The 26,925-nt window shown below is 40.5% G+C and overlaps 1 protein-coding gene across 8 annotated transcripts in view; it reads left to right on the top strand.

Annotated features, from left to right (window-relative positions):
* Positions 1–26,925, top strand: part of MICU3 (mitochondrial calcium uptake 3) — a 149,468-nt gene that overhangs the window by 104,867 nt on the left and 17,676 nt on the right. For 4 of the 8 annotated variants that reach the window (XM_073341937.2, XM_073341936.2, XM_073341939.1 and 1 more), the window contains 4 exons: positions 2,834–2,929; positions 10,925–11,025; positions 13,507–13,678; positions 23,484–23,592. In XM_073341937.2, coding sequence (XP_073198038.1) covers positions 2,834–2,929; positions 10,925–11,025; positions 13,507–13,678; positions 23,484–23,592 — 478 coding nt within the window. The remainder of the gene's footprint in view (positions 1–2,833; positions 2,930–10,924; positions 11,026–13,506; positions 13,679–23,483; positions 23,593–26,925) is intronic. The other 4 variants (XM_073341941.2, XM_073341940.2, XM_073341942.1 and 1 more) reach the window with 1 other exon arrangement.

Below are 26,925 nucleotides of genomic sequence, written 5' to 3'. Positions count from 1 at the left end.
ATACTTAAATGATGTCTTCAGTCATGTAACCATACTTTACTACTTGCTAAATTGGGAACATGAGTGCTGTGAAGGCTGCATATGTTAGCTGAGAAAATATTGTGCTAACAGAATATAGGGAATACTATTTCAAGAGAGATTTTTCCTAAAATATAATTGTCAGGTCTCCTTTCTAAATTTTCAACTGTCTAAATTTCCTCAGTACATATGACGTTAAATGTGTGGAAAATCAAAAATAAGCCTGCAGAATACTCCTCACAACATCTATGTGGCGTTATAGATATACTAAAAGTCCTAAAAGGAATCCCACGGGATTCTGCAAAGTGTACAATGGGGCACAAAAAGAACGAGGAGTACTTGTGGCACCTTAGAGACTAACAAATTTATTTGGGCATAAGCTTTCATGGGCTAAAACCGACTTCGTCAGATGCATGCAGTGGAAAATACAGTAGGAAGATATATATACACAGAGCATGAAAAATGGGTGTTGCCATACCAACTATAACGAGACTAATCAATTAAGGTGGGTTCTTGTCAGCAGGAGAAAAAAACTTTTGTATTGATAATCAGGATGGCCCATTTCTAACAGTTGAGAAGGTGTGAATAACAGTAGGGAAAAATTAGCATGGGGAAATAGTTTTTTCTTTGTGTAATGACCCATCCACTCCCAGTCTTTATTCAAGCCTAGTTTAATGGTGTCCAGTTTGCAAATTAATTCCATTTCTGTAGTTTCTCATTGGAGGCTTTTTTTTAAGTTTTTTTGTTGGAGTATTGCGACTTTTAGGTCTATAATTGAGTGACCAGGGAGATTGAAGTGTTCTCCAACTGGTTTTTGAATGTTATAATTCTTGAAATCTGATTTATGTCCATTTATTCTTTTGCGTAGAGACTGTCCGGTTTGGCCAATGTACATGGCAGAGGGGCATTGCTGGCACATGATGGCATATATCACATTGTATTTCTGTAGTTTATGACCGTATGAGACCTTTAATAGCAACAATTTATGCTGATTTTAAAAAACAAAAGTAAGGATATTTTTCCCACTTGTAATTGGAAGATTGAATTCAGTTCCCAGTCTTTGTCTCTTCTGCCAGACTGACAGGAGTTGGGAGCACTGAAGGTAGGGAATCAGGCCTAGACTAATGGGGGAAAGGGCACGGGGGAAAGGGCAATAGAACAGTAGCCAAGTTAGAAGAAGCCTTGACTGCCTTCAAGATCACCTTATCTAGTTCTCCTTAGCCAGAAAGATGGAAGCTGTCATGTTCGACCTCCAAGGGTAGTTTTAAAGTGGGGAAGTGGGGCAAAATGTAAGAGATGTAAGTGTCTCAGGCCTCTAAAATTGTTGCAGAGCACCTCCATGGCAAAAAGATATGGCTTACAGTTCTTTCAAATAGAGCACATCGTAAATTTGATCAGTGGACACCCACAATCAGGTTTCCTTGCTGTATATCCTGCAATTAGAACTTAGTCTCTGTGGACCTGATTCTTATTTTCCTTAACACTATTAGGATGGATCTTTTGTTGGAATGAAATTATTTGTAACTATTTAGATAATGCTATTGGTGCATGTCATGCTTTGATAAATCAGAAAACAAGCTTCCTATCACAAGCAACCTAATCTATTTATATAGTAATATGTTGACAAAATTATGAAATTACTAATAATACAAGCTTGCCAATACATTTACATTTTACATATACTCCAGAATGTTTCTGTTTATAGTAGGGCTGTCAAACGATTAAAAAAATAATCGCAAATAATCGTGAGATTAAAAAAGATAGTCTCAATTAATCACAGTTTTAATTGCACTGCTAAACAATAATAGAATACCAATTTAAATGTATTATAAATATTTGTGGATTTTTTCTACATTTTCAAATATATTGATTTCAATTACAACACAGAATACAAAGTGTACAGTGCTCAGTTTATATTACTATTTTTTATTACAAATATTTGCACTGTAAAAAAGATTTTTAAAAGCATATTCTACAAGTCGAAGCATGAAGGGGCATACAAATGTTTAGCATATCTAGCATGTAAATACCTTGCAACACTAGCTACAACAGTGCCATGCGAATGCCTGTTCTCACTTTGGTGACATTGTAAATAAGAAGCAGGTAGCATTATCTCCTGTAAATGTAAACCACTTGTTTGTCTTAGTGATTAGCTGAACAAGAAATAGGACTGAGTGGACTTGTAGGCTCTAAAATTTTACACTGTTTTGTTTTTGAGTGCAGTTATGTGACAAAAATAATTCTACATTTGTAAGTTGCAATTTCACTATAAAGAAGTTGCAGTACAGTACTTGCATGATGTGAATTGAAAAATACTTTTAAAATTGTTTTTACTGTGCAAATATTTGTATTAAAAATCATATAAATTGAGCACGGTACACTTGGTATTCTGTGTTGTAATTGACATCAATATATTTGAAAATGTAGAAAAACATCAAAAAATATATATAATAAATTTAAATTGGTATTTTATTATTGTTTAGCAGTGCAGTTAAAACTCTGATTAATTCTGACTATTTTTTTAATCTAGTTAATTTATTGTGTATTAATCGCTTATGTTTTGTAAAGCCCACACTGTGACTAATAAGGAAATAGATATCGATACTGTTACCCTTTTGAAAATGCCTTGGGTTTACAAGGAGTGTGATATAATACTTTTCTTTGTGCAGGGAAAAAAAAACAAAAACAAAGGTAAACTCATGCAGTTTTCTTCTTTTTGAAGATTAGTTAGAAAAGATTTTAAAGTGTATAAGCTGTTGTTCTTTATGATTGTTTTGTGGTTTTCAAACAGTTGTACTTCTTGAAACTTCTACAGGTACTTAAGACAGATGGAAAGGACCTTGTCCCCAGAAGCTATTGGGATACATTGAGACGTAGCACAAGCCAAGCTCTCTTTTCGGATCTTGCAGAGGTATAATAAAACCTCTGTCTGGTCCATGAACAAATTGCCATTTTATTTATTTCCTTTTGTATTTTAGTGTTTTCCCCATTGTTGTGGATCTTCTTTCTTTTCTTTTTAAAATAGTTCTTTTAAAAACAGTGTTTATGGAAAGCTGTCATATGAAATTAATGTGGCTGAATACAGTGGCATTACTTGAAGTTGTCATTTCTAGTCAGCTAGCATTCTCTTTTGCAAGATTTGGAAGATCAAGTCCTATCACTATATCCTTGGTGTTAGGATATTTATCTAATATTAACTTTAAAAAACCCTGATTTCTATATAACTGAAAAATTAAGAACCATTTTTCATTTAGGGCTTGATCCTGTGAGGTGATGACTTTAATGAGAGTAGAGCGCACTCAGCATCTCTCATGAGGTATCCAAGACTTTGCAGGTTCAGGCCCTTAACTTGCTTTAAACATATGGTAGCCAAGTTTATTTTTACAGAAGGTCATGGTCAGCAATATTGCCTTTGCTAAAGATTCTTTTTAACGTATTGCATTGAAAACAGTGGTGTTTCAGGCAGCTAAAACAATTGCATACATTAATCTCAGTCTTTATCTTTAGATATTGCACAATCATTGTGAAAGACTAGCAATATCTCTATTCCATCAAAAATGAATGTATGCAGGTATCTAAATTATAATAAAAATCAAAAGCTTATTTCATTATCTAGTCATTGAAAAATTGAATAAACAGAATGTGTATATGTCTTTGTATTGATAATTTAAAAGAGAGTCTAAAGGCCAGATCCTCCAAACTGGCATTTCTGTGCCCAGCTACAGTGTGAAGGAGGTTGCTGTACATTGGGCCAGGCTGGTCATGGCCCCAAGGATTGGCCACTTGTAGCAGCTCCCCAGTAACACCTCTATCTCAAGCCATGCAAATCACAACAGGGACAGTAATGAGGGAAGCATAGGAGCTGCTTTACCAGTCTTATGTCACCTGAGGATTCTCCCACACTGAGGGTAACTCCAGTCAGATGGATTAGCTTGAAGTGCAGCAAAGCTGGGGACAGATTGTCTTTACACCTGTTGCACTTACATGAGCAAAATTAACAATGAGCAAGATGTACAATATTTTAAGATTAGTATTCTTTAGAAGCCTTTTTAATGTGAACGTGTCCAGTAGGCAATTAAGCACATCATTAAAGGTGCGTTACACTGACATCTGTAGACTGCAATAATTAAAACTTACCAGCATCTAATTTCTGCATTCGTTTAATTCTTCCATGAACATTTGCATAACCCTCTCAGCTAACATGCAAATCACTGATACAAATCGAATATCCTTGGTTAGCTTCTCAGAGTATTTCCCACTACTCACTAGAATCACATCTGTCTTGCTTTGTTTAAGCTTGAGCTTGCTAGCTTTCATCCATATCCTTATCTCTCGCAGACACTCTTAACAAATGGATGATACCATGGACTTTTGTGCTGAAAAAGTGACATAAAGCTAGGTAACACTGGAGTCTGCACTGTCTTACAGCCTCTTCAAGTGCTATTGTGTAGACTGAAAAGGAGGTTAGAAAAGATTTGTTCTTGTCAGACTCCACAAAAGAGGTCTCTTCAGCAAGAGGAGAAGTTGCCCATCCTTACTCTCTGGTATCTTTCTGAGAAGAATGAGTGAAACTATGTAGTTCTACAGCCCACTCCCAATAGGTCAGTGGAGTTGAACACTGCTGAGCTCAGCTTGTGGATTCATTCTGAATGGGTATTGGAAATTACTGAAGTTGCTAGAGCATTTGAAAAATATAGGACTGTGGAGAGATGTCTCTGTCTATCAACATAGAATGTAACATACATATTTTGTACTCACTGTAGAAGACTCCCATTGACATCAGCGATTTTAGATCATAGAATCATAGAAGATTAGGGTTGGAAGAGACCTCAGGTGGTCATCTAGTCCAACCCCCTGCTCAAAGCAGGACCAACCTCAACTAAATCATCACAGCCAGGGGTTTGTCAAGCCGGGCCTTAAAAACCTCCAAGGTTGGGGATTCCACCACTTCCCTAGGTAACCCATTCCAGTGCTTCACCACCCTCCAAGTGAAATAGTTTTTCCCTAATATCCAACCTAGACCTCCCCCACTGCAACTTGAGACCATTGCTTCTTGTTCTGTCATCTGCCACCACTGAGAACAGCCTAGCTCCATCCTATTTGAACCCACCTCCTTCAGGTAATTGAAGGCTGCTATCAAATCCCCCCTCACGCTCTTCTCTTCTGCAGACTAAATAAACCCAGTTCCCTCAGACTCTCCTCGTAAGTCATGTGCCCCAGCCCCTAATCATTTTTGTTGTCCTCTGCTGGACTCTCTCCAGTTTGTCCACATCCTTTCTGTAGTGATGTGGGGGAGGGCACAAAACTGGACGCAATACTCCAGATGTGGCCTCACCAGTGACGAACAGAGGGGAATAATCACTTCCCTTGATCTGCTGGCAGTGCTCCTACTAATGCAGCCCAATATGCCGTTAGCCTTCTTGGCAACAAGGGCACACTGTTGACTCATATCCAGCTTCTCATCCACTGTAATCCCCAGCAGGGCCAGGTCTAGGTTTTTTGCTGCCCCAAGCAAAAAAAATGTTGGCTGCTTTCCCCCCCCCCCCTTTTTTTTGGCTTTTACTCATGTTTGCAGTTTGCAATGTTTTTGTTTTGTTTTGTATTGACTGTTTAAAATATTTAAGAAATGAAAACAGAGAATTTGTAGTTAGTGAAATAAAACAATTTCCTACTAGTGTACTCATTTAATTTTAACAAAATCACAACTACAAACAATTTGGGTTCAACTACACACTGTAATGAAAAATGTTAGTGTCTTCCTGTGTGCCCAGTTTCTCATTACATTAAAAGAATTTATATGAACTTAATTTTTCGGGTTTTTATATTTGCGTAGTCTTTTAATAATTCAGTGAAATTTAAATTTGTTGCAGTGGTACTTTCAACTGAAATTAATGCAAGTCCTGATAAATGCTTCTGGGACATGGTGGACCTCAAATAATTTTTTAGTAATTTCAGTTTTGAGAAACTGCGCTCACCAGAAGCCACTGATACTGGTAATGTTAAAAGAATGCGTAATGCTATAGCAGTGTTTGGAATGAGGTGATTGGGGATGTACATCCCGCCTGTGGACTCCCAGCCCAATCTCAGACCCGGCCCCACCCCTGCAGAGGGGACAGTAACCGACAGAGTGGCTGTGAGGCGGATCAGCTGTGGGTCGGGTGGCCGCCCGGGGCAGCGGGTCCCTTACCAGCCGCGGGTCCTGCCCCGATCCCGGGCTCCCCTCCGCTTGGCTCCGGCTTCTCCGCCGCTTGTGACACGTGCAGCAGGGGTAGGAGGGGGGAAGGAGCTGCATCGCCCCGCTCCCCCGACAGTGGGGGGCCAGGGCAGGGACCGCCCCCGGACGAGGACCCCCCGCACTGAGCCCGCCACCCCGGCCCACACAGGGGCTCATTGGTTGACTGAGCGGGGCCAGGGGGAAAAAAAGGATGGCCAGAATGCCACCCCTAGAAATGTGCCACCCCAAATACGTGCTTGCTTTGCTGGTGCCTAGAGCCGGTCCTGATCCCCAGGTTCTTTTCTGCAGAACTGCCACTTAGCCAGTTGGTCCCTAGCCTTTAGCAGTGCATGGGATTCTTCCGTCCTAAGTGCAGGACTCTGCACTTGTCCTTGATGAACCTCATCAGATTTCTTTTGGCCCAATCCTCCAATTTGTCTCGGTCGCTCTGGACCCTATCCGTACCCTCCAGAATATCTACTTCTCCCCCCAGCTTAGTGTCATCCGCAAACTTGCTGAGGGTGCAATCCATCCCATCATCCAGATATGGGGTAGGCAAACTTTTTGGTCCCAGGGCCACATCTGGGTATGGAAATTGTATGGTGGGCCATGAATGCTCACAAAATTGGGGTTGGGGTTCAGGAGGGGGTGAAGGCTCTTGCTGGGGGTGCAGGCTCTGGGGTGAGGCCAGAAAAGAGGAGTTCAGGGTGTGGGAGGAGGCTCCGGATTGGGGCAGAGGGGTTGGCTGCAGGAGGGGAGGTGCGGGCTCTGGGGTGGGTCTGGGGATGAGGAATTTGGGGTGTAGGAGGGTGCTCCAGGCTAGAACTGAGGGGTTCAGAGGGCAGGAGGGGGATCAGGGATGGGGCAAGGGATATGGGCACAGGACGGGGTCAGCGATGCAGGCTCTGGGCAGCACTTACCTCAAGCAGCTCCCAGAAGCAGCAGCATGTCCCGCTCTGGCTTCTGCGTGGAGGCGTGGCCAGGCAACTCTGTGTGCTGCCCCGTCTGCAGGCGCCGCCCCTGCAACTCTCATTGGCCGCAGTTCCTGGCCAATGGGAGCTGTGGGGGCAGCACCAGCATGTGGAGCCCCCTGGCTGCCCCTAAACATAGGAGCCGGAGGAGGGACATGCCACTGCTTCCGGCTGGAGTGTGGGAGCGGTGGAAGCCCCAGAGCCCGCTCCCCAGTGGGAGCTCGAGGGCTACATTAAATTGACTGGTGAGCTGGATGTGGCTCATGGGCCATAGTTTGCCCACCCCCAATCCAGATCATTAATGAAGATGTTGAACAAAACCAGCCCCAGAACCTACGTTGGGGCACTCTGCTTGATACCGGCCACCAACTAGATATTGAGCCGTTGATCACTACCCGTTGAGCCCGACCATCTAGCCAGCTTTCTATCCACTGTATCATCCATTCATCTAATTCATACTTTTTTAACTTGCTGGCAAGAATACTGTATTAAAAGCTTTGCTAAAGTCAAGATATATCACATTTACCGCTTTCCCCATATCCACAGAGCCAGTTATCTCATCATAGAAGGCCATACTGCCTTTCATTCAAGGATCTGAAGTCTCTTTACAAGATGAATACATATAATTATCCCCATTTTAAGGATGGGGAAATGAAGGTACAGAGGACTAACATGACTTAGTCCATGGGTGCAAAATTATTGAAGAGCTGTGTAAAAGCATATTGAGGGATTTTTTTTTTGTTGTTTTTTTTCATTCAGTGAGACTGACCAAGTGGAAATGGTAGAAAGACTTCTAGTTTTTTTGTTTTGTTTTTTTGCTTTTTAACTAATAGGCTAGTACTCACAGTTCTTTAGATATGGATGAATGCAACCTGAATCTAACAAGGTTATTAAAAAAATTTACAGGATGAAAGACTAACTTACTGTCTGATATATGTTCAGAGTGCTTGAGGGAAACTGCTTGAATGTACTTAGAAGCTTAATTGTTTAAAAGATGTAGAAAATCAAGGTATCTCTATTTCAGTGCACTATGCCCTGTAGTGGAGGACAACAGAGAATTAAAGGACAAATAGTCGGTGATTATTATTCTCCAGTTAATCAGTTCATTTCAGGAGTAGAGCTATCTTAATTGAAGGATATAAAATGTCTTTCTACAGATATATATTATGCCATCATATTTCTCCCTGGAGAAGAATACAGGAATAAAGAGAAGAATAGTTAGAGTTTGTGAAATATAAACTTGATAATCCTAAACAGACTTTATTAAACTACTAAAGGTATCTCTCCTATTCCTTTAGTTCTTGTACGATGAAAAGAAAGGGTTTTTTGTTGTTACTACTTTTTCTTCCTTTTTTTGTTCTTCAGTATCTTCTCTTCAGTGATTAATAAGTACTACTAGTACATATGAAATGTTAATTTTCACAATAAAAGAGGTAAATTTTGAAAACGTTCAAACGTGAATACAGTATGTCCTAAAGGATTTGGACAATGGATATTAAATCATTTTTGTTATCAATACACCATGCAGCTGAGTAAATGTATTTTAATGTTATTTTGCTATTGCAATTCATCTCTTCATAATGAACCAAGATTCACATATCTGAATAGTGTCAGTAATGCTGACTCATAGGTTATTCTTAGAATGTGTAGTTTTAGGGCCAAGTCTTAGCTTCATTAGACCTATGCCAGTTTATGCCAAATACGGATCAGCTTCTGCTGCAGAAGTTTTAGTAAACCAACTCTGAAATACTTATGATTTTCACATCATTGCCATCCTTTGGTAAATAAATTTTTCTTTCACTGTCAAATCCAATCAGACTAGGCCCTATATTCATAATTGGCAATATTTTAATTCCTACATCTTTACTTTCTCTTGGCGTTTCCAAATCACTGTGTGCGTTTTACATAAGAAAAGCAGCTGAATCTCTTTCCTCACTGATCTCTCAAGACTTAATGCATATTTAGGACTTCTTAAATAATAGCTCCATTGATTATCATCATATCCAACCTCTTCTCTTCTCATTCCCTCAGATAGGATAGGGAGCACCCCTTACGTTTCCATTTGATAGTTATTGCTGATAACTTCTTTAAAAAAATGTAGTCTAGTATTTAAACTTTTTCTAACTAAGTAGCCATTGTGACATGGCATATTCACTTGCTTCCCTTCATTTTTCTTGTTATTTATCCAGAAAATCTGACTGATTTCCTAATCTCCATGCCTTGGTTTATTTCAACAGATTGGTTATACTCTGTCTCTATAGCTATTATTACATGCATTTCATAAAAATAAAGGGGGCATCTGGTATTTGTCTTTACTGGAATTTATCAGGGCATATATGTGCATTTCAAGGTAAGAGTCTTTGTACACATAATCAGCTTTCCTGTTTCTAAGTGTAGTGCTGCCCCCAAAGAAGTCAATAGCAACATTCTCACAAATTACTACTCTGAACATCCTTTACTGGGGATGTGTTATTTCTAAGAATAGGTATCTTTTGAGGACACTTGTTTCTGGAGAAAGGGAATTTATTTATCTGAAGTTTTTCTCTGGAGATTTTCATAAAGTCCTTTATCAAGTCCAATAATTTGGGATAGAACTAAAGCAATATCACTCAAAATGTGTGGCCTGATTGCTTCATTTAAGGGTTGTTTCTAAATTTTTTATAAATCATTTAACTTCTTCATTAATCAGATAGTGACCAAGGTTTCAAAAAAATCTCTTATGCCCTGATCCTGGAAGCTGTGTTCTGCTGGCAGATCTCATGCAGAGCCCCAGTGATTTCAAGGAAACACTGCCCATGTTGAATACGTTGAAGGATCAGGGCCTCATTCTACTGAATCGTTATATCCAGTTCTTAAAATAGTCTTTCATTATAACAAGAGGGTCTTTATGAAAGAGAAAAATGAACACACACATACACAGGTAAATGCAACAAATACTAGTTATATCAAAAATGTGGAATGATACATAATCTCCAAATTCTAATGGGGGTTCTCTCTTACTATATCAATGACATGTCATTTAATAATATGAGAGGTAGTCTAGTTATCTTCACTATTCCCTCATTCCTATGACTCACAAGATGACTCTTTTGTATCATGAGGCAATTATGACCATATATATCATTTGCGTATTATAACGTTGCTGTCTGCTACTGAGACCTCACACTATAGGCTAATCCTGCTCCCAGTGGCTCCAGTATAAAGTACACCATTAGAGATGGTTTGAAAACACACACTCATAGCAATGCTTTATTTTCATGTAATTGCAAAATTGTATCTACGGAAAGTGCAGCTTGAGAAAACTAATTTTATATATATATATATATATTTCTTCACATAAATAAATATAAATAAAAATCCTTGGTCCTACCTTACTTTCTAGTCCATTTTCTCCTAAAATTTCTGGTTTTATTTTTCATGGCTTTTTCCTCATGATATTTTCCACTAACTCATTGGGGGGCGGGGGGATTTGTGTGTTGTTGTACTAATTGCAATTAACAAGTGAATGTTTCATATGGAAAGTGTGTGATAACTAAAATAACTTCACTGATTTGAATACTATAATTACCTTTCTAACATTACAAACATAGGATGCACGAATTCATATCTTAAGTATTCGCTGCATAATGTATTTCTCCTGACTATAAAATGATTTCTTTGATAAAGTTTTTTTAAAGCAATTAGAGCCTTAACTAATTGTCTTATTCTAATGGTTTTTAAGCGTGCAGATGACATCTCAAGTTTGCTATCTGATACTACACTGCTTGTGCATTTTTTTGGCAAGAAGGGAAAGGCTGAGCTAAACTTTGATGATTTTTATAGGTGAGCTTTGATTTTATACTTTCTATATAAACAAAGACCTCCGTATATGTTAGTAAATAATATATACATAATATATCTAGTTAAAGAAGGTAACTCTTTCTTTATAAGCATCTTTTTGTATCAGACATTTCTTTAACTTTATCTTTTCTGCTAAAAAGGTTTAAAACAAGGATGAAGAAAGTTTTAAGACAATACACAGAATTCAAAATTTGTTAGGTTGTTTTGGTTTGGTTTTAATAAAGGCCAAATAAACATTCCTCTATTATCATCAGATTTTGTAAGCTAATCAATTAGAGGAGGTCATTAGTTATGTATGTTGACTCAAAGAAATGCTGCACTATAGAAAGTAGTGTTTGTGGTCCAGTAGGTCAGTGGTTCTCAAAGCCAGTCCGCCGCTTGTTCAGGGAAAGCCTCTGGCGCGCCGGATCGGTTTGTTTACCTGCTGCGGCCGCAGGTTCGGCCAATCGCGGCTCCCACTGGCCACAATTCGCCACTCCAGGCCAATGGGGGCTGCGGGAAGGGCAGCCAGCACATCCCTTGGCCCGTGCCACTTCCCGCAGCCCCCATTGGCCTGGAGCGCTGAACTGCGGCCAGTGGGAGCCGCGATCGCCGAACCTGCGGACGTGGCAGGTAAACAAACCGGTCCAGCCTGCCAGGGGCTTTCCCTGAGCAAGCGGCGGACCGGCTTTGAGAACCACTGCAGCAGGTGGTATTCTTGCCCCTACCCAATACTGAATTAATGCCCACTCCTGTGTACTCATGTACTCGGCTGTACTGGGCTGCAGGAGATGCAGCCCTTAAGTTTTTTTTCCCCTTCCCCTCTTCCTGCTTGTTACATTTTCTGTTTAGATTGTAACCTCTTTGGGTCAGAGATTTTGTCTTCACATCTATCTCTTCTGCTAGGGACATACAGTGGTTATCATTTAAAAGTAAAAAATTGCCAAAAGATACCATGCAGGTTTTCACAGATCCAGTTGCCTGCCCCCTTATGACCTCTCAGGAACTAGATTGCTGTGAGGGAATCCAACCATCCGGATACCTGGATATTTTAAGCTTCCCTGGGTCTTAGCGGGCTGAAGGACTGTTGCTTCTCTTGGTGTCTCTGGTACATTTCCTGAACATTGACTCTGTCTGTTACTGTTTGATGGAAATAGAGACCCTCAGTCCACCTGCCTAGGCCCCCAGGTGCAGTACTGACCCCCAAGATACTCCAGTAGCTTAAACACATGGCATAGGCACTGACTCCATATGGGCTGCAGGGCTCAAACACCCACCAAAAAAAAAAGAAGAGGGGTGCTCAGCACCCACAAGGCACCAGTAGGTGGCAAGAGCATGTACATGGCGCACAGTGAAACCAGAAGGCCGAAGGCACCCACCAGCAAAAACAGAAGTCAGCGCCTGTGCCTGACACACATGGGCTCCAGAATCCCACCAAGGGTGTGAGCCTTCAGGGTTACAGTTTAATTCTCTCTGGAAACATGGAGTAAGTATAGCATATAACACAGACAGGCAGACTTTGCGCACGTTCTAACACATTAATGTTCTTTATTTAATCAGACAAGAAATAATAAAACTTACACTCATTTCCTCTCACTCTAGCTCACCCTTTCCTTGGGGGACCATCTGTGTTCAGAGAAGCAGGGTCCCCATTCCTCCTGCCTCATCAGCTCCTTACAGCAGTTTACCACATCTTTAAGATGGTGAAAAATGGCCAGAGAGACAGAGAGCAAATAGATTATGTCCCGCCTGTTATAACTTGCCAGTCCTTCTGTCAGGTGACTCCTGAATCAGCCTCCACAGTTGATCCAAGACCCTTGCTGGGTGACTTCATTGTTTGGTGACCTCTCCCCTGATAAACTATTTCTCCTGGTAGGGATCCAGTTTTGTCTCTGGAGCAATTAAATTTTAGTGGCTGACCATCCAGATTTAACAGCCTTCAGTTGTCAGCCCTGTACCACTACCTTGTTGGAATTTCAGTCCAACATGGAGGTAGCAGGACAACAATGAAGGTGGTGAAGAACTCCATATGCCGAATGGAGCCTGTAGTCTGGTAAAGATACATACTCAGAGTTCACAGTCTCAGAGGGAATTAATAAATTGTACAGACAGATTCCCCAAATTGTTGCAACAGGTACCATAATTACTGTATTACCTATTATGAGTGTAGGTGAAAACTGATTCTAATGGTGGCACTTAAAAGAACATTACTAAGTATAGTTGTGCCACAAAAAATTGCACCATTGATCAAATTAAGAAAAAAATATGTTTCTGCCAGATTCAAACAAGTGGAAAGTTTGGCTTCTGCTTCTTCACCAGTACTACCAGTGCTTACTTTTTATATGGTTATCCCTTATCTGCCTAAAAAGGGATTTTGTTAGGTTTAATTACTGAGTTTGTGAAGTGCTTTGAGATCTTTGGATGAAAGGAGTTGTAGAAGTGCAAAGTACTTTTTGTTCCATATGTATTATATTTGTGCTTTAGATTTATGGATAACCTACAAACCGAAGTTCTAGAAATAGAATTCCTTTCCTATTCTAATGGGATGAATACCATCAGCGAGGAAGACTTTGCTCATATTCTTTTGAGATATACAAATGTGGAAAATACATCAAGTTACCTGGAAAATGTACGTTGCAGGATCCCTGAAGAAAAGGTAGGTGCTCAGATACTACAGTGATGCGCAGCAGATAAAACCTCAAAATCCTAAGGATGAATCCTAGGGCAGGATTTCACTACCCACCAGATCGGCGGGTAGTGATCGATCTATCGGGGATGATTTATCGCGTCTCATCGAGATGCAATAAATCGATCCCCGAACGCACTCCCCGTCGACTCCGGAACTCCAGCTTGCAAGAGGCGGAAGCGGTTGACGCACCGCCGACCTCACAGCCAGGTAAGTCGACCTAAGATACACCAACTTCAGCTATGCTATTCGCGTAGCTGAAGTTGCATATCTTAGGTCAACCCCACCAGTGTAGACCAGGGCCTACTTCCATTGAAGTCAATGGGAGTTTTGTCATTGACTTCAGTGGCACCAAGATTTCACCTTAAGTATCTTTGATGATCTACTTTGCATCTTCTGTTTTACAAAATCCATACTGAATGACACAGTATTTAATTTGTTAAATGTGTAGAGTTAAAAAACAAGGAACCATGACGGGGGAATTATCTAGTAATTTTTTTTGAGGTGTTTAAAGACAGTGGCTTAAGACTATATTAAACCTTCAGTTTAAACAACAATATGCTAGTGCTGTAAGGAAATGAAATTTCCTAATATTGAGGATTTTCAGCTTTAGTGAAAAATCACATTTTTTCTGACTTTTTCTCTCTGCTACCATCTGACCTTTTCAAAAACAATATTGACACTCTTTATCTAGTTCTATAATAGTCTTAATAGTGGGTCATTTGTAGATAGCCATTGATGAGTGAGTGTTTCTTATCAGTGGCTGAAGAGATATTTTCAAAGAATTTGTGAACTAAGAACAATAAAGAACATTAGGTAGTTAATCCTTCATTATTTAGCAACAAATGTGTTGTCAGTAGTGTATCTGAGCAATAGATAAATCTAATGGTAGCTGAATGCATCAGTGCAAATCAATAGAGCTTGTGTTACAAGTACCCCTTAGAGCATGGGATGTTTTGGATATATTTCTTCTACTTGTGTTTATAGAAGGATCAGGTTAATATGTCCTTGCAAACAGTCTGACTTTGTTTAAAATGGCTATACATTTTGATAGTATTGACAGTTCCGCTTGTGGAACTAAAAGCAGTAAGTATGCTTTGGGAATTACCTTAATTTGTTAGTCTGAAAAAACAAACCATTAAAATATCATAAAATAGCTAGGGCATTTAAAAATTAAAGTTAACACAAAATGCTGAATGTAAAACAAGTTATATTTATAACAGGTAAGCACACAAAAATGAATGTTATTATAGTTTATGTGAGACACAGCAATGCTCTGGGTGAGATGTCACAACCCATACTCAGCTGTACAAGGAAGTAAGGTTACTCACCTGTTACTCTTCCCACTCTCACTCTTATTCCCTCGGGTGGAAAGCCTGAGGAGCCCTTGCTCTGCACACTCACCCGCTTGCCAGCCAGAGTAGCTGACTTGGTACATGGCACAGGAGGAGCAATCTGCTTGATAAAAAGGGGTGAAGAAATTCACTCTCTAGATCAAGGGGGAGCAGAGAAGAAATTCTTACTTTCCAAGAAACAGTTTATTCTCTGGTCTGCTTCCAGGGCAATGCAGCTACTCACTGCCCCTTTTTCGGGGTACAAACTAGTCCTTTGTGGGCCCCGTTCCAAATATGAGCCACTATTTGAAAGCCCTTGCAATGCAATAGAAATGGATTTTGCTTCAGTATGTTATTGTTTTTTCTGCTGTGTGGCAGCCAGATGTATTTTGTTGTTGAAGTCAAACCTTATGTATATGGGTGAAGACTTGTTTGGAAAAACAGAAGTTTGTTGTTAAAATTCTTTATTTTATTTTTAATAGCCACAATAATATATATAGCACAAAGGTAGTGGAAAATAATGGCACACAATCATGGATATAGAGATACACATGTATTTAACTGTATAAGGTGATAGTTTAGTTTAAAAGAAAAGATCTGTATTTGTATTGATTTATACATAAGAAATACTCTTTGAAGTTCAGTATCTCACTTCTCGAATGTCAGTTTTGGGTGGGAAAAGTCTTTAACTCAGTAGGTTCCCTTCCTTCTCTTGGCTGTGCTCTGTAACAGAATCATGAGCCCGGGAAACTACCTTGTCAGCCCACATGTCCCCGATAAGTTTTCTTTTCTGGCTAGTAAACTCTATCATCCAAATGAGAACTTACTCACATGTTAGTTCTAGGTCTTCCCTGTCCCTTCATATAATTCCCATAATTCTAAAAACAATATGCTGGGCTACATCTCAGTTTTCTACAGTTACATACTAGTGATTCTGAAAATATGCACTCGTGACTGCAGCTAAAGTAACTCCTTAGAATAGGGCTCATAGATATTCTGCAGACTTTCGAAAATGGGCCTTAGGAGTCTAAGTCATTAGGTCCTTTAAAAAATTTTAACCTTTATGACTGATGTCTTATTTAGCATTATAATATTAGGTCTTCACTATTGCAAAAACAGAATGTTTGATTATTATAAAAGTCTCCAACAGTAAAGCAAAACGAAGAACTCAGTTTTCAAAGAAATGGCTCCAGACTGTTACGCTGCTATATTCACACGGTTAGTCTTTTTGTGACTTTCTATATGCAGAAGCCCATAAGACAATGTGATGATCTTTTGGCTGACTGCACTCATGTTGACACATTTGGCTGGCATGCTGCCTGCTCACAAGATGTTCTACTTTTGCTAACTAGTGCCAAATACTGAGTCATTTAGACTGGCATTTTAATTACACTACAAATAGCAGCAGTTAAAGGAAGTTCGTCTTTTTAAGTGCCACATTCATGTCACAATCCACTTTGTTTGCTAAAAATACAATCTGCCCAGTGAATTGAAAATGTTTGCCTTCACTTTTACCTGGAAACTAAATAGGAACCTGGGAAATCCATTTAGATCATTTCACATGTCAAAATATATTCAGAATTAGATTATTACTCTTTTATAGATGGTCAGTTTTACAAAAAAATTATTTTAGAAACGGAAAAAGATATCCAACTCTGTATGTCCAGGACCCCTCCCTTTTTTTAGTTTAGTTTAATTTTTTCCTTTGTCTCTCTTTCTCCTTCCCCTCTTCCAGCTTTAAGGTGAGCTGTTGTAGCAAATATTGTGGGCCTGCTCTTGAGAGATACTGAGCATCTGGAACTGCAGTTGATTTCAGTGAAAGTTGTATTGTGCAGAGATCACACTATTTATTTTTATCGGCATTAATGCAAAAATTGTGGAGTACATGCACTTTACATGATCCTGGCCACACAGGGAGAATGACAAGATGTGAGAGATGCAGTTTAAATACACCACAACTGTATTAACTCATCATTCCTTCCTTAATCATTTCCACTTACATTTGGGGAGATCTGTTGTTAGCCCTCCCTGGTCCCAGCCCATTGCTGGGACCTTCCCTTCCATAAGTGGGTTAAGGGACTGGGAAAAAGGGGTTGTCTCCCATCTGTGCCACATGCAGGACCCCCTTTCTCAGCTTCCTTGTGGATGCCTTCCCTTAAACTGGATTTGGAAATGGAGTTTTCAGAGAACCAGGCCTCCTACAGAATGAGTACTTGCACTGGGCACCCGTCACCTGTTAAGTTGTGACAGCTTGAACCATACCTCCTTACCTACCCTGCCAGGGCCCTGACCTGCTGTGGGAAAGATGAGAAAATCCACCCCACCTTGGCCAGTCTGTCAGTGAGGGGAAAATTCCTTCCCAGCTCCAAAAAAGGTGACTAGAGCAATGTCCACAGTGGACCATAATACTTGGTATACTCTGATCCCATAGATGGGAGGGTAGGTGCTGCTGCTATGACATGAAAGAGGGCTTTGCCAAGAGAGAACAGAATATAAATACCCTCCCACCCTCAAATGTGCATGGTCCAGAGGGTCACCTGAGTCCTTTTCGTCTGCTTCTGACTCAGGTGATACTTTTCCTCCCCTCCCCTCTTTCCCCCTTCTTTGGCCACAACTCCTTTTATTCCCAATGGCCAGATAAAATCCCTCTACATTCAAGGTTGTGGGGAGTACACTGGGATGATGGTGAGTGCCTTCTTCAGTCAAATCACATAAACCACTTTACCCTGAATATCAACTCCTACAAGGCAACAGTTTTCATGGCAGCTCAGAAGGTTGAAGCTGCAAAATGTACTGTGCATAGACCAATGGTTCTCTTAACCTTTTCCATACCAGGACATCCTCATTTAGACAGGGCTCCCTCCCATTTAGCAATATGGGAAGGGCAGGTTAGTCATTCACCTCCACTAGTTTGAGCTCGCTATAGCAAATCAGTTCCAGGCTCCACAATTTTAGCCAGAACTTCATGAGAAATTCCAGAGTTTCTAAATCAGCATAAACTTCAAATGTTTTCAGTCCACTCATGGGCATTTTTAGTTGCAGTGAAGATCAAATCTATCATAATTGTACATATTTATAATTAATTCTAGCTACTAATAACTCAGAAGCATGTTATGCAAAGTTCAGTGATATTTTAGGTTTCAGAGGAACAGCCGCGCCAGTCTGCATTCGCAAAAAGAAAAGGAGCACTTGTGGCACCTTAGAGACTAACCAATTTATTTGAGCATGAGCTTTCGTGAGCTACAGCTCACTTCATCAGATGTTTACCGTGGAAACTGCAGCAGACTTTATATACACACAGAAATCATGAAACAATACCTCCTCCCACCCCACTGTCCTGCTGGTAATAGCTTATCTAAAGTGATCAACAGGTGGGCCATTTCCAGCACAAATCCAGGTTTTCTCACCCTCCACCCCCCCACACAAATTCACTCTCCTGCTGGTGCTAGCCCATCCAAAGTGACAACTCTTTACATAATCAAGTCGGGCTATTTCCTGCATAGATCAAGGTTTTCTCACATCCCCCCCACCCCCATACACACACAAACTCACTCTCCTGCTGGTAATAGCTCATCTAAACTGACCATTCTCCAGTTTAAACCTGTTTAAAGTGAGCTACATCTCACTTCATCGAATGCATACTGTGGAAAGTGTAGAAGATCTTTTTATATACACACAAAGCATGAAAAAGTACCTCCTCCCACCCCACTCTCCTGCTGCTAATAGCTTATCTAAAGTGATCACTCTCCTTACAATGTGTATGATAATCAAGTTGGGCCATTTCCAGCACAAATCCAGGTTTTCTCACTCCCCCCCACCCCACACACACACACAAACCCACTCTCCTGCTGATCTCTTTGGGTGTTTAAACCTCAGTGACTTTCAGATGATATTGCCTCGTGAGACTGAGCCATTCAGCGGAATGGTTGGACTATTGCTGAAGCCAAAATAAAAAAGCAAAATGCAGCATTGCAGCCACAAGTTGGGAAATTTATAGGAGTCAGAGAAATCATTGCAGTTCTGAGCAGTTCTCATAACGTGTGTAACAGTCATGTACAGCTGTGGTTGGAGAGAGGGTTCAGCTCAGCAATTTATCCTCTATTGTTTTGGGATGTACAGATTTGTCTTTTTATGAGCTTTGGCCATGGTTGATGTGTGGATGAGTTTGTTCATTTGTTGTGGGTAAGAAAATTAGGAAAGAAGTCAAAACACTTTCTCCTTTGTCAACCCTGTCATTGTGATTTTGGTTTGTTAAATGGTTCGCTACTTTATTCCTGACGAGGGCCAGGGAGTGAGATTTGACCTCTTATCTCACCATCAACATTAATATTATCCTTTGAGAATCTGGATGGATGGGGCTATCTGAATACAAAGTGTACTGTATGCATGTTTAATAAATTTAGCCTGACCACAGTCATGCTGAAAACTAATACACTACGAGTTTGTGACTCGTCCAGGAGGTACACAGGAAGTCTGAGAGAGAACCAGGAATAGCACCTAGTTTCCTGATTCCAATGCCAGTTTCACTAGGATTGCTTTCATGTGCAAGGGACCATCTGGGCTTAATGTGTTGCAAGAATGGGCTGGTAAAGGCCAGAGGATGATATAAACTGCTTTCCCAGGTAAATCTAAAACATGAATAGAACTGGGGAAGTAAAACTGTTGCCCACTGTGGATAAAATCACCCACATATATGTAGATGTCCTGAACCCATCCAACATGATAACTTACATCATAGAATATCAGGATAGGAAGGGACCTCAGGAGGTCATCTAGTCCAACACCTTGCTCAAAGCAGGAGCTATTCCCAATTTTTGGCCTAGATCCCTAAATGCCCCCCTCAAGGATTGAGCTCACAAACCTGGGGTTAGCAGGCCAGTGCTCAAACCACTGAGCTGTCCCTCCCCCTGGCTAGGCAAAAGCCAAGACATTATTCTTAGGAAGGGTCATTGTGGCATGCTAATGAGATGTTTCACACTCCATCCCCTTCAGTTTCAAATGCCCTCTCCATCTGTAGAGAAGGAACCAGAGGAGGGTGAGAGAGAGATGAAGGCTTGCACCAGAAGCTAAGCTAAGTAGGTAGGCACTTTCTATTATTTGTGGGCCTGCTAAGGTCTGCCAGAGTGAGCTCTATTGTTGCAAATATGATGATTTTCATAAAGTCAAACTGTTTTCAGGTATTTCTAGGACATGTTAACCTGATCCTTCTATAAATACAAATAGAAGAAATATATACAAAACATCCACTGACACCATTTCCCAGCTCCCCTGGCCTTTCCTCTCCTTGACTTGCCTATAAGACATCTCAAATTATTATTATTTGTATTACCATGGCATTTAGGAACCATAGTTATGGACCAGGACCCTATTGTGCCAGGCACTATACAAACACAGAACAAAAAGATGATCCTTGCCTCACAGAGCTTACAATTTAAGTATAAGACTAGAAACAGATGGACATAGATGGATAAACAGGGGAGTACAGGAACTCCTCACTTAATGTTGTAGTTATGTTCCTGAAAAATGTGACTTTAAGCAAAACGATGTTAAGCGAATCCAATTTCTCCATAAGACTTAATGTAAATGAGGGGGTTAGGTTCCAGGGAAATTTTTTTCACCACACAAAAAACTATATTATACACACACACACACACACACAGAGAGAGCACAAGTTTTAAACAATTTAATACTGGTACACAGTGATGATGATTGTGAAGCTTGGTTGAGGTGGAGGAGGGAGGACAGACAGAGACACACACCCTGTGTGTGTTTGAGAGATAGAGATGCACATTTCCCCTTTAAGTATGAAGAGTGGGGTCAGAAGTACTGTGCCTTGTTAATTAGATCAGCAAGCTGAGACCCAACCCAGCTGCTGCCTAAGGCAGCAGCTCCCTCCGTCAGTGTGTCCCCCCTGCTCTATGGAAGATGGGGTAAGCAGAGTGCAGGAGCAGGGGGGAGGGCGACACCCTGACATTAGCCCCCCTCATCTTCCCCTGCCCCCCACACAGCAAGCAGGAGTTTCCAGGAGCAGCTCCAAGGCAGAGGGCAGGAGCAGCACATGGCAGTGGGGGGAGGGGGACAGCTGAACTGCCGGCAATTGATAGCCTGCGGAGCAGCTGCTGCACAGGGAACTTAGGGGAGCAGGGAGCTGATAGGGGGGCTGCCGGTCCACCCTGGTTCCAAGCCCCCACCAGCTACCTGCAATGGGCTGCTCTTCCTGCAAGCAGTGGACAAAGCAGGCAGCTGCCAAATGACATTAGAAGGGAGCATTGCACAACTTTAAACGAGCCTATTCCTAATTGTCAGCAATGTAACAACGAAACAACATTAACCAAGATGACTTTAAGTGAGGAGTTCCTGTACAAGGAAAGCGGGGTGACAATATTGCTCAGCATGATAGGCAGTGGCATAGCAGGCATCAAGTGTTTTGTAGGCATCACAGCTAAGGAGCATTTTAGAGGAAGATAATGAGAGAGCTTTGCAGACGTGTATGGGAAGGAACAGCATGGGATAAAGCAAGAAGGTGCTTGTTTGAAAATTTAAAACGTGTGATGGAGGCTGATATATGGGCTGACTGAAGGTGGAAGCTGACCCCTCAATAGTAAATGAAAGTTTATAGGATAGTATGGGGATAAGGGCCTTGAAAGTGAAGACAAGAAAGTTACATTTGATGCAATAGAGAAGGTTGAGCCAGTGAAGGGATGCAAAGAGAGGGGTAACATAGTCAAAGTGATGGGCTAGGAAAATGGTCTCAGTATTCTGAATGGAAATGAGTAGGAAAAGATTGTGTTTGTTGAGGCTAGAGAAAAGGATGTTGCAGTAATCAAGATGCACGATCACGCAAGTGTGGATAAGTTTTAGCTGTGTGGATGGATAGGAAAGGCTGTATTGTAGAGATGTGATGCAGAAAGAACTTGCAAGATTTAGACATGGACTGGATTTGAAGACCTAGAGGGAGGTCTGAGTCAAACAGAGTTACAGGCCTGAATGACAGGTAGGATAATGGTTTTTCCACAGTGATTGAGAGAGGAAGTAACAGGGAGGGTTTTGGAGGGAAGATTAAGAAATCTGTTTTAGACATATTGAGCTTGAACTGACAGCTAGACATCCATGAACAGATGTTAGAGAAACAGGCCAAGATTTTAGTTTGCACAGCCACACACAGGTCTGGAGTAAAGAGGTACATCTGTGAATCATCAGCATGGAGATGGTAGTAGAATTTGTATTTGCAGTTGAGATTACCCAGTGATAAGGTATAGAGGGAGAAGAGAAGGGGAGCAAGGACAGAACCCTGTGGAGCCCCTAGAGAAAGCTGGAGGGCAGATGAGGAAAATTCTCCAAAGGACACACTGAAGGAGTGATTAGAGAGGTAGAGGAGAACTAGGAGAGGACAATCATGGAAGTGAAGAGAGGACAAGACCTCAAGGAGAAGAGCATGATCAACAGTGGGGAAGGCATCTGAAAGGTCAGTGAGCATGAGGCTGGAGTACTGGTTCTGATTTAATCTTCCATAAAAGCTGAGATCAGGGGAGTCAATACACGCAACAAGTACTTGAGATCTCTTGTGGAGTGGGCCTGGGGTTTGAAGTTAGTGATCAGGGCTATAGATTTGGAGCCAAAACTAGAGAGGGAGCAGAAGAGCCAGTAAAAAAGAAAAAGAAAAATCATTGGTGCTCATTTAAAAACTGCACACCCAGCAGATTAATCAATGCTCAAATCCTGGCTAACACTCAGAACTTGTATTGCAAAGCAGAAGGAGCCCCTCCAGTATAAGCTTGTGAGCATCAGCTGAAGAAAGCTCAAGTATCTACAAATGTGAATATGTAAAAATTCACAGGAAAGAACTTAACTCAGACTCACAACATGTACTTATGAACTCATTCAGTGTATCTGTAACTATTTACCTGAAGAAGAGCTCTGTGTAAGCTCAAACGCTTGTCACTGTCACAAACAGAAGTTGGTCCAATATATTACCTCATTCACCTTGTATCTCTAATATCCTGGGTTAATATCCAACATGACTACAATAATACTGCATTCTGTTTATATATCTATATTCATGATGTATATATTAAACTGTGAAGATATTCCAATATTTATATCAAAGTACGTTAATGGTTACTTTATCATAATAATTTTCTTAGTTTAAGGGTTATGTTAATCAATGAAACAACCTAACTGTAAGTTAATGTTTTTTCAGTGAAAATTAACTTCCTGTAGTTGTGACAAACATGCAAAAGTGTTATATCTGTAGGAACTCATGTCGGGACAAGTCTTGCTCTCATTGATGTCTGCTGCAAAATTCTCATTTATTGTAGTGGATGTCGGATATGTCCCTAAATGAAATAGCCATATGCAATCTTCTAACGTGTTTATTCACTTGTCATTTCTATTGATTATTCTAACAGTACTAATGCAAATATGGTTCTTTTATTCAATAGGGTATCACATTTGATGAGTTCAGATCATTTTTCCAGTTTTTGAACAACCTAGAAGATTTTGCAATTGCAATGCAAATGTATAATTTTGCAAATCGTTCCATAGGACAAGGTGAGAATTATTACTTCTTTGTTAGTAAGTGATTAAAAACAGATCTTTTGTGCAACTTGCAGTCCTGCTCTTGTCCTAACAATTTTTCGTCATAACTGGATATTACTAGGAAAATAGGCTATAACTGTATCACTGAGAGTTTACTTGATATTTGAAAATAAAAATACATCTGCTGTTTATCAGAAGATAGTGCTGTCTTTTTCACCACTTTCGGTGAACACTGTCATTTAAACAGATGCCATCAGTGCAAACTAATTTAATCATTCTTTTTCCTTCAAAAATTGAAAAATATTTAGCTGAATTTGATTAATACTGATTATTTCCTTATTTTGCTAATTCATGTTTTATTCATATGCCTAGAGATCTGTTGTAATTTTAGAAGATATTATACATACAACTCATAGACTCATAGACTTTAAGGCCAGAAGAGACCATCGTGACCATCTGCTCTGATCTCCTGCACATCATAGGCCACATAACTTCACCAACTACCTCTTGTAATAGATCCATAATCTCTGTCTGACTTACTGAAATCCTCAAATCATGATTTAAAGACTTCCAATTACAGAGAATTCACCATGTACTCTGCTTTAAACCAGCAAGTGACCTGTGCCCGATGCTTCAGAGGAAGGCAGAAAAACCCCAGGGTCTCTACCAGTCTGACCTGGGGGGAAATTCCTTCTTGACCCCAAATATGGCGATCAGTTGGACCCTGAGCATGTTGGCAAGACCCACCAGATAGACACCTGGGAAAGAATTCTCTGTAGTAGAGCCCTCCCGATCTATTGCCCTATCTATGACCATTGGGGGTATTTGATATTAGCAGTTACAGATGGACCGCATGCCAATGTAGGCAATCTCATCATACCAACCCCTCCATAAATTTTTCAAGCTCAGTCTTGAAGCCAGTTAGGTTTTTTGCCCCCACTGCTCCCATTGGAAGACTGTTCCAGAACTTCACTCCTCTGATGGTTACAAACCTTCATCTAATTTCAAGCCTCAGCTTGTTGATGGCCAGCTTATATCCATTTATACTTGTGTCAACATTGGCACTTAATTTAAATAACTCCTCTCCCTCCCTGGGATTTATCCTTTGATATATTTATAGAGAGCAATCATATCTCCCTTCAGCCTTTGTTTGGTTTGGCTAAATAAGCCAAGCTCCTTGTATCTCCTCTCATTAGTAGGTTTTCCATTCCTCTGATCATCCTAGTAGTCCTTCTCTGCACCTGTTCCAATTTGAATTCATCTTTCTTAAACATAGGAGGCCAGAACATCACACAGTGTTTCAGAGGTCTCACTAGTGCCTTGTATAATGCAATAACACTTCCCATCTCTACTGGAAATACCTCACCTGATGCATCCTAGGATTGCATTAAGATTTTTCACAGCTTCATCATAATGGCAGCTCACAGTCATCCTGTGATCAATCAATACATCCAGGTCTTTCTCCTCCTCTGTCACTTCCAACTGATACGTCCCCAGCATATTATCAAAAATGCTTGTTTTTAGTCCCTAAGTATGTGACCTTGCACTTCGCACTATTAAATTTCATCCCATTTCTATTACTCCAGCTTTCAAGGTCATCCAGCTCTTGTATAATATTCTAGTTCTCCTCCATACTGGCAGTACGTCTCAACTTTGTGTCATCCACGAATTTTATTAGTACACTCCAACTTTCTGTGCCAAGGTCATGAATGAAAATGTTAAATAAGATTGGTCCCAACACCAATCCCTGACAAACTCCACTAGTGACCTCCCTCCAGCCTGACAGTTCACCTTTAAGCATGTCCTGCTGGAGTCTCCCCTTTCATCAGTTCCTTATCCACCTTTCAGTTCTCATATTAATGTACATCTTCGCCAGTTTAATAATTTCCATTGTGAAACTGCATCAGATGCCTTATTGAAATCCAAGTAGATTAGATATACTGCATTTCTTTTGTCTAAAAAATCAGTTATCTTCCCAAAGAAAGAGCTCAGATTGGTCTAGCATGATCTATCTTTTATAACACCTTGTATTTTATTCCAGTTACCTTTTGCTTCTATATCCTTAACTACTTTCTCTTTCAAAATTTGTTCCAGGCCCTTGTATACAGTTGAGGTCAAACTAATGGGCTTATAGTTTCCTGGTTCGCCTTTTCCCCTTTCTTAAAAATAGGTACTATATTAGCGATTCTCCAGTAATAGGGTAGGACCCCCAATTTTACAGATATATTAACTCCCCTCTATACCTGCCCTCCATTAATATTATCCTCAAATAATCTTTATAATCTTATTTCATTTGTTAAAGGAAATACATACATAAGTGTAGATTTGGCCTTGTATTTGCAATACTTACAACTTTCAAACAGGTTTCAGAGTAGCAGCCGTGTTAGTCTGTATTCGCAAAAAGACAAGGAGTACTTGTGGCACCTTAGAGACTAGCAAATTTGTTTGAGCGTAAGCTTTCGTGAGCTACAGCTCACTTCATCGGATGCATTCAGTGGAAAATATAGTGGGGAGATTTATATACATAGAGAACATGAAACAACGGGTGTTAACATACACACTGTAATGAGAGTGATCACTTAAGGTGAGCTATTACCAGCAGGACAGCGGGGCAGGGGAAAAAACTTTTTGTAGTAATAATCAAGGTGGGCCATTTCCAGCAGTTGACAAGAATGTCTGAGGAACAGTGGGGGGTGGGGGGAATAAACAAGGGGAAATAGTTTTACTTTGTGTAATGATCCATCCACTCCCAGTCTCTATTCAAGCCTAAATTAATTGTATCCAGTTTGCAAATTAATTCCAATTCAGTAGTCTCTCGTTGGAGTTTGTTTTTGAAGTTTTTTTGTTGAAGAATTGCCACTTTTAGGTTTGTAATCGAGTGACCAGAGAGATTGAAGTGTTCTCCGACTGGTTTTTGAATGTTATAATTCTTGACGTCTGATTTGTGTCCATTTATTCTTTTACATAGAGACTGTCCAGTTTGACCAATGTACATGGCAGAGGGGCATTGCTGGCACATGATGGCATATCACATTGGTAGATGTGCAGGTGAACGAGCCTCTGATAGTGTGGCTGATGTGATTAGGGACTTCAAAAACAGACTCCAACGAGAGACTGCTGAATTGGAATTAATTGTCAACTGGTGGAAATGGCCCACCTTGATTATCATTACAAAAAGTTTTTTCCGCCGCCCCGCTGTGTATGGTAACACCCATTGTTTCATGTTCTCTATGTATATAAATCCCCCCACTGTATTTTCCACTGAATGCATCCAATGAAGTTAGCTGTAGCTCACGAAAGCTTATGCTCAAATAAATTTGTTAGTCTCTAAGGTGCCACAAGTAC

The sequence above is a fragment of the Lepidochelys kempii genome, chromosome 4 (assembly GCF_965140285.1).
Source record: "Lepidochelys kempii isolate rLepKem1 chromosome 4, rLepKem1.hap1, whole genome shotgun sequence".
Taxonomy (NCBI): domain Eukaryota; kingdom Metazoa; phylum Chordata; order Testudines; family Cheloniidae; genus Lepidochelys; species Lepidochelys kempii.
The sequence above is the reverse complement of the archived record's forward strand: the minus strand, read 5'-3'. Positions and strand labels throughout refer to the sequence as shown.